The 8828-nt window shown below is 49.6% G+C and overlaps 1 protein-coding gene across 1 annotated transcript in view; it reads left to right on the top strand.

Moving 5' to 3' along the window:
- Positions 1-3058: 3058 nt before the first annotated feature.
- ROR2 (receptor tyrosine kinase like orphan receptor 2) overlaps positions 3059-8828 on the top strand; it is a 207174-nt gene continuing 201404 nt past the window's right edge. The window contains exon 1 of the mRNA XM_045562582.1: positions 3059-3433. Coding sequence (XP_045418538.1) covers positions 3337-3433 — 97 coding nt within the window. The 5' untranslated portion in view covers positions 3059-3336. The remainder of the gene's footprint in view (positions 3434-8828) is intronic.

Genomic DNA, 8828 nt, shown 5'->3' with positions numbered 1-8828 from the left:
GAACTGCACTTGTCTACTTTCTCCATTAATGCCATACAGTATGGTACCCATCAAACACTCCATATTCTTGCAGAACTCTTAAAACTCAAAAACAAGAAGACATCCAAACCAATGAAAAAAATCAGTAAAAATCTGAATAGATATTTCACAAAATAAGGTATACAAATGGCCAAAAACATGAGAGAAGATATACAACATGATTATTCATCAGGAAAATGCGAATTAAACCACAACCACTGTAACTACCCAGGTCTCAGGGCTGTTTCTCAGATATCCTGGGACCCCTCTGGCCTTGAAGCTTTCACCCTGGCTCTTCACTCCACCTAGAACGTTCTTCCCCAGATATCTGCCTGGCCTCTTACAGCCTGTAAAGGGTGCCTGGCTTCTTCCTGTGACTCTTGCTAGTACAAACCACGTACTCTCCCTCTTGCTTGTGCCAATCCTGAGGATCAGCATGGCTGTCTCCCAGGCAGGTGGTCAGGTAGTCAGCCTCCAGTGATTCCTGTCTCCTGGTACACACACCTCTGTCTAGTTCCCTCCTACAGTGAAGAGCGCCCACCTGTGTAACCAACTAGATCCTGCAGGAAATGATGGTGTGTGACTTCCAAGGCTAGGTTGTAAAAGACATGTGGTTTCTACCTGGCTTTCTTTTGGCAGAAGCTAGCAGCCATATTGTGAGGATGCTCAAGAAGACCATGTGGCTAGAAACTGTGGCTTCCTGCCCATACCCAGCACATTGTCACGCATGTGAGTAATCTGCCTTGTGAGAGTCCTCCAGTCCCTGTCAAGCCTTCAGGTGATGGAAGCCCTGGTTGACATTTGACTGCAACCTCCTAGGAGACTCTGAGCCAATACCATCTAGCTAAGCCTCTCTTGAACTCTTGGCCCACAGAAATAATAAATGTTTACTGTTTTTAGCTGTTGAATTTGAGGGTGCTCTGTTATGCAGCAATTGATAACTAACGTAGTTGGGAAGGAGTATGTAGTTCCAATTTGGCCTTGGATCTAAGCCATATTCTGCTACCCACTGAGAAAGTTTTATTTTGACCCATCCAATTTAACTTATTGTGTTTATCCTTCAGTTTTGTACCTGTAGGAAGTGGAGGAAGTGGGAGTGGGAGAGAGGTAGGGGCATGCAGGAAGGAATTATTGACAGGGAAATTTTGGGGAAAAACAAATATCAAAAAGATAAGCTTTAAAAGGGTTTAAGGAATCATGTGTGATATAACTCACATTTCTGACCCCACCCAAGAAACTGTCAGCAAAAATATATGTTGCTGTTTAAAACTTGAGTCAGGTTTATGGGCCCCAGTTGTGTGAAAATAGCATACAGATGAGGGGCTGAAGCACGATTACATCATTTTTATGAAAGTCACACAAGAATCAATGGCAAAGCTGTTGATGAAATGGTCCTGGAACTACATACAACCTCAAGCCGTGTGAAGTGAAAATCAAATGTGCCGTGTGAAGTGAAAATCAAATGTGCCGGGACCACTTTCTCTGAGATGCACAGCACCAGGGAAAGGACAAGGCCTTGCCGAGTGACCGATTTTCCAGGGGAGGGCTCATAGGACCCTTCTCTGCAGCCCCTGTCTGGTTTTCCCTAGGTCCAGAAGGAACTAAGTGCTTCAAGACTAACTCTTATAACCTTACTTTAAAGGCATATTTAAGGGCCCCCAAGGGAAGGTAAAAGGAGAAAAAACCCAAAGATAAACATCTGGCAGTCCTCAAAAAACCTTGGGGAGAGCAGCCCCCAGTTCACACGAGCACCAGCTGGGCAGAAGGATGGCCCGAGCCTGGGGCTTGGGGTCCTGGAAGTTTGATGATGATATTATCATCCAGTCCAGGAGGGGCTGGGATCTTCTCCTGTGTTTCCAGCAGCCCCCGGCCAGCCACAGTCATAGTCTTTCCAACATGTGTTAGGAAGGAGAACTGTGTGAGATGTTCCCCAAACTGGACAGAGACAGTAGCAGGCCTAAATAATTTTAACAGGGATAATGGGCCAGGGCTGGCTCAACCATTTGTCTGTAGACTATCCAAGAGAACTTTTATTTCCTGCCTGAAGTGGGTGGAGGCAATTGTAGGGCACAGGCTCAGAGGCCTCCAGGTCTGGCACCCAAGTCCAGGGCTCTCCCTAATTCACTCCAATTAACAGAGAATGGTGCTCCAGCAAAAACACCAAACAAGGTGCTTGATAATCAGTTGAAAGATAAACCTCACAAACAACTGAGATGCTGCAGAATCCAAATCCTTTCCCTGAGGAAGAAAAAAACAAAGAAAATTCCTCAGTTACAAACAAGAGGGTGGGGCTTTCCTGATCCAGACCTTTGCATGTGCTCTAAGCAAAACCAAGAATAAGCAAAGAAAATACGCTATTTGAGTTGTGTTCAAAATGTCCTTTACAAGTGAAGCAAATTACTTCTGCATGTTCTGGGGCTCTGCAGAGAACAAATAGTGTTCTGCCTTTAATGGGTAAAATTACACAATTTGCTTTTAACAGTAAACCAAAAGCAGCGGTGGCTTCAGATAGCATCGTGGTCCTGAGGGCTCCCTCAACACAGCTCCACTCCCAGCAGCTTCTGAGCATTTTGGAGGGACGCGGTTGTCCCCACTGGCCTGGGAGGGCCCTGGCCCTTCATGGAAGCGACCTGTTTCTTTTCTTGAAGATTTCCTTTGCTGAGCCATCGCTTCTTCTCTTCCTCTCTCGCCGCTGGTCTCTAGGACTAGGTGGCTCTCTGACTTGCTAAGGGAAGGTCGCCAGGAGTTACTGATTTGTGACCCAGGCCCCCGGGTGTCCCGGCCCCACAAAGTTGGGGGGCAACTGCCGCGTGGGCAACCCCAGTGAGACCAGGCTGGACGCCTCCAAGGCACCACCTTTGTGTTCCAGCGTTCCGAGGCGCAGGCCTGAGGGTGGGCGCGGGAGGACAGTCGGGGACCCACTGGCGGCCCCGGCTCCCTGCTTCCTGCGCGTGCCCCCGGTAGGGGGCGCCGGCGCCGGCCTCGCTCTGCTCATCGGGGCGGGCGAGCTGGGGACCCTGCCTCCTGCGCGCCCGCCCGCGGTCCGCCCCCCGCGCTCGTCCCGGCGGCCGGCGGGACGCCAGCGCCCGCGCCCAGGACCTCCCCGGCCAGCGCGCGCCGCAGCCTGAGCCGGGCGGCGCATCCAGGCCGCAGAGGAGGGCGGCGAGATCCTGGAAGGGGACCAACTTGCGACGCGCCGTGGAGAAAGAGGAGCTGTCGCACGGCAGAAAGGGGTGGTGGCGCCCAGCTCCGCGACCCAGCCCGAAACTCGAAGGCCGAGCTTGGCAGGCGGAGGGCGGCGGCCCTCCGGCCCCCGGCATGGCCCAGGGCTCGACGCTACCGCGGCGGGCACCACTGCGCTCCCCGGCCGTCTGGGTGGCCGCCACGCTCCTGCTCGCAGTGCCCCGGACCTCAGGTAGGAGCCGACTTGCCGCCCCGTGGGACGGCGGTGGGTTCGCGGCTCGCGCGGCCGGCCCTTCTCCGCCACTTTGCTCCGGGCCGCCGCGCCGGCGCCCGTGCTTCCGAGCGAGCGGCGCCTCCAGGGCCGTCCGCACCACCCCGGCGCCAGCCTCGGCCCGGTGCCCTGGCCCGCACCCGGGCCGCCGGGGTTCCAGTAAGCCGCGCTCTGTGGACGCCGAAGTGTTTCCAGGGGCCGGGGGCGGCGGGGAGCCTCTTGCCGGGGCTTTCCGAGGGTCCCGAGGCAGCGAGTAGTGAGTGCGCGCCGGGCTCCGGAACTGTGTCGGCAGACGTACCCCGTGGGTCTCGGCGCCGGGACTCGGTCTTGCTCCCCGAGGTTACCCTCGTAGGGCACATGGCCCCGTGCCCGGGTCTGTCCCGGGGGCCCCACACCCCAGGGCGGGTTGATGCCCGGCGGGAGCCGCCTTCGCGCTCGCCCACAGCCCGGTCCTGACTGCCCCGCACGCCGCAGGGCCTGTTGATGGAGACGGGCTCTCCGGCGTCCCTTTTGTTAGCCCCGTCAGTTCTCTGTCCCATTTGCCCCTAAGCCCCCCCATCCCCCACCGCCCTGGGGTGGCGTAAGCGGTGTTTCCCGAGACTGGGATCGGGGTCCTTGGGCGGCAGGGGCCCGTCCGCTTTCCGGCACACGCGGGGACCCCGGGACTTGCGGGAGGTGTGCGGCGGGAGGGGCGGGGCCTGGCTATCAGGGGGCTTTTCCTCGAGGGGCACCCACTGCCCCCGGGGACCCTGCGCGGGCTCGGCCGCCTGGACCCGGAGCGCAGAGGAGCCGCGGGGCGGTGCAGGGAACGCTGGGGGGACGTGCCACGGGCGCCAGGGGCAGACGGCGCGCCCGCGGCCGGATTCGGGCACCCTGCGGCGGGGGACGCTGCGGCCCGGGCTTCCGGGCCCTGGGGCGTTGGAGACCGAGGAGGTTCGCCTCAAGTCCCAGAAAAGTGTGTGAGACGGTCCGTACACGTCATGGGGCTTCAGTATCCCCCCTGCATTCCTGCAGGCAAGTGGGAATCTGGGCAGACGCTGGCAGGAGGGACGCTCAGCCACCCGCGTCCTGCGCGCTCCAGGCGTCCAGGCCTGCGGCCCTCGCCGGCCCGGTAGGCGGGACTCAGAAATGCTGAATGGCCGTTCGTGGGGGACGTTTTGGTTTAAGCAGACGCTGATTACGTCAGACAGTTCTTATTACTTGATTTGGGAAGAAAGTTTGCGTTTACATCGCCCTTCGTTAAAGCATAAACTGCTCAAAGTGCACGATGAACTAAGTAAACTGCATTTTAAGTGTTCATCGCTAACGACTTCCCTGTCTCTTTCTGCACTCCCCGTCACGCCCCAAGAATCTCCCTCCGCCTTAGGAGAGTCTGGAGGTCCCTTTGCCTGGGGTGGGGGATGGGGTGGGGTTGGGTTAGGGGGGAGGTTCAACACGTTGCCTCGACGTGTGGTTGCTCCGCCTTTGCTGGTGGCCACCCTGCGGGTGATTGCCCTGCAAAAGCTCAGCCCTGCAAACCGCGTGGCTCCAGGGCGGCCTTGCCTGCATGCGAGGGGGTGCCGCGGGGAGGGGTTTGAGATGGGTGATGAGAAAGGACGGTGGCCCAGAGCTTACGTGAAGGCTGTAGCAAGAACAGGAACGTTGCTTGCGTTTTGGGTGTAGTGTTTAAACATTGCCATCTTTTCCAAAGTAAGAAAGGTGTGATGAACAAAGCAATGCAATCCTGGGTCATTTTCTTCAATTTTTGAATAATAATACTCTCATAGGGGAGGGAGTAGAATATAACTCTCTTCTTTCTGTACTGCTAACTGAAAATCAAAGAATATGATAACATAGTCAAAATATGAATAAAATTATGATTACAGGAGATTTGGGTGTTTGGAATATTTTCTGCTGTGAAGAGGAGTCTCGGCAATTTGAGTATGTTTTATATGCGAAATAGTTTACTATGTAAAAACATCAAAAGGTTAAGGATTTACTCCACTGTTTTATAGAAAGACTGTTCCCTGTAAGGACAAATACCTGATTGGGACTGTGTACCCCTCAAGGCAGGGTTGGCTGGGAGGGAGGGAGCTGAGGGTGCTCCCTCACCCGTTATGACAGTGCAGTGTTTACTTCTGGGCCAGATCCCTGGAGTGATGGTCATAATAAATAATGATAGTGATATAGAAGAAAATAAATGAAAACATCTTGAATAAGAAGACTTTGTGGAAAAAGAAAAATTTGTATATATGTAGTAAGGCAACATATTTTTCTTATGGCTGTGTACCAAGCAAAGAACTACACATTTGAAACTTTCCAGTATTTAATTATGAGATCAAGCTTAATCCTCACGTCCACTTGATAAAGAATGTCACCCTGAAAATCTGAACATCATGGACCCTATGTGACACTCGGGGGCTCTGGTAGGTGAGGCTGAACTTTTAATTAGTAAAGCAAATCATAGTTAGAAAACTGACAAGAATTCTGCTTAATATTTGTGTGCAGAAAGCAGCATGAGTTTAAAATGTGCATTTTCCAGAGGTAGTTTTTGGTGACAGTGTTCTGCAGATTTAAGAGGCAATGTGAAATGACATTTCATTTTTATCATGAAATAATTTTTCTATTGTTGATCAGAAGTGCAGCTGTAATTGGTGCTTGTAGATGCTTCGTGTGGTTTGTGGAATCACTTGTTGCTCCTTAAACGTTTAGCCTGGATCTAACCTCAGAGACTTTTGAAGTCTGGCAGAGTCTGAATTTTACACCACTCTTTTCTTTGGAAGCTCTTTTTCTGAAGTCAGTGGAATAGAAATGCAGGAGTGAGAACAGCTCATCTGACAGGTAGGGAAGATTAATCCTCTTTAGAAAGGTTTCTGCTGGAAAACTGGCTCTGCTTTTAAATGCATTCCAAGGGAGGCCAGGATGGGAAAAGTTATCATTGTCATTGAAACAGGAACTGAGTGTGAAGGGCTTGGGCTCCCTAATCTGTAGGACCTGGCTAGTCTGAGGAAGTGCTAGAAATTTGGGTGCCTTTGTAAGTCTTTTCCGTTGGAGAGTTCTAATTATGTAATTACAAGTTGTATTCAGGGAAAAGAAAGAGCACTACTAAGTGTTATCCCCACCCGAGGTTTGTAACTGTCTTCAAAAATGTTTGTTGACAATAGAGGCCTTTTGGTGTTTATCTGGTCCATTTCGTGGGACATCCACCCCACTCCCATCAGCATCTGGTGGTTTTCGTGTGGCAAAGGGCTGCACTGCTCAGCTTTGGGTTTTCATTGCTGTGCCTCACCAGGGGCTCCTCAGGGCGGGCTCTTCCTTGCACTGAATTGACTGACTCTGTTCTTTGTAAAGAACGTTGTTATGAGGATATTTCCTTCTTTGGGAACCCTGCAGTGACCGCCAAGTGGACCCCATGAATACCAAACATGAATGGATTTAAAGCAAAGAAACTAGGGTGCTTTGCTTTGTAGAGAAAGCATTGCCAGTTAGGTGTGGATTTTTACTGGTTGTACCCCAGCTGCAAGGCAATAGCAGTTTCATGAGAAGACTTGGGCTGAAAGGCCTGGTGTTGAAAACATTGCTTCAGGGTGCCCCTCTGGACTCTCTGGGTTTGCACTGTGATTTGGTACCACTGCATCACTGTTAGGAGTTCAGTGGGTAGCGTGGGCTTCTTGAGTTTTGAAGTAAAAATCTAAGCAACAAGAGGAGCTCTGGCCTGTTAATTATGCTGCAGCTGGCTGGGATTTTGTACCAGCCATCTTTTTCTAACATGTATTTATTTGGTTTTGTAGAGGAGCTTGCCAGGTTGGAAATGAGGGCAGGACAGCTTTGCTTGCATGTGCAGTTGTCATAAAATATGTCTGGGGTGTAATCTGTTCAAAATCATATTAACAGAGAGGCCAAGGAATTGTTGAACAATGTTGGGAATTTTCATAAAGCTTTTCAAAAATAGGGAATTGTGTTGGTGTGGTTTGCACCATTTGTGGGATTTCTGGGAGTGTTTTCTTTTAAGTTCTGTCTGTGAAAGAACCAAAAAAAACAAAAGTCAAAGGGAAGGAAATAATTACAGAAAAACTGAGCCTAATTTGACTTAGTAGCTTGTCCTCTAGAAGGTCTTAAGTTCCATTGGGAAGTGGTGTGTGTGTCTTTAATTGTTTCTGGAATGAGCTTCAGTGAGCACTTTGTCACTTTGGAGATGTTATCAGGGGAGAATGTGGCTGCTGTAAGTCTTCCGCTGAGTGGGGGAGGGTTTCCCCCAGTCCCAAATGCTCACAGCCTAATGGTTTCCACACCCTCCTGGAGGGGTGGTTAACACAATGTGCAGTTAAATTGCAGAAACATTTTGGCCTGAACTCCTCATTGTAGGCTTGTGCCATGGAATATAGCAGCCACTAGGTACAGGCAGCTATTTAAGTTAAAATTAATTAAAATGAAAAGAAATTAAAAATTCAATTCCTCCACCTCACTGGCTTCATTTCAGGTGTAAGTAGCCAGTTATGGCTCTGCAAAAAAAACGTCTTTGAGATTTTGGTAGGGATTGCCTTGAATTTATAGATTGCTTTGAGTGGTATTAACATCTCAATGGTATTAAGTCTTCCAGTCCATAAATAGGGGATGTCTTTCCATTTATTTAGATCTTCTTTAATTTCTTTCAGTGATATTTTGTAGTTTCCAGTGTGCAAGTCTTTTACCTCCTTAATTAAATCTATTCCTGAGTATTTTCTTTTTGTCCATGCTATTATAATTGGAATTGTTTTCTTAAGTTCTTTTTTGGATTGCTTATTGTTAGTGCATAGAAATACAACTGATTTTTGTGTGTTGATTTTCTATCCTGCAGGTTTGTGGAATTTGTTTATTAGTTCAAACAGCATTTTTATGAATCTTACTCTCTACACAAGGTCATGTCATCTGCAAACAGATAATTTTACTTCTTCTTTTCCTATTTTGATGTCTTTATTATTATTTTTTTCCTTGCCTAGTTGCTCAGTCTAGAACTTCCAATACAGTCATGGGCCACATAATGACATTTTGAATGATGAACCGCATATATGATGGTGGTCCCATAAAATTATATATTTGCTGTATCTTTTCTGTGTTTAGATGTGATAGATACAGAGATCCTTCCCACTGTGTTACAACTGCCTGCAGTATTCAGTACAGTAACATGCTGTACAGGTTTGTAGCCTAGAAGCAATAGGCTATCCTATATAGGCTAGGTATGCAGTAGGCTATACCATCTAGGTTTGTGTATGACCACTCTGTGATGTTTGCAGGACAAAATTGCTTAACAATGAATTGTGCATTTCTCAGAATATATTCCTGTTAAGTGATGCTTGATTGTACTGTGTTGAATAGAAGTGATAAAAGTGGGCCACTT

The sequence above is a fragment of the Lemur catta genome, chromosome 10 (genome assembly GCF_020740605.2).
Source record: "Lemur catta isolate mLemCat1 chromosome 10, mLemCat1.pri, whole genome shotgun sequence".
Lineage (NCBI taxonomy): Eukaryota > Metazoa > Chordata > Mammalia > Primates > Lemuridae > Lemur > Lemur catta.
Note: the sequence above shows the minus strand (reverse complement) of the source record. Positions and strands in the feature narration are given on the sequence as shown.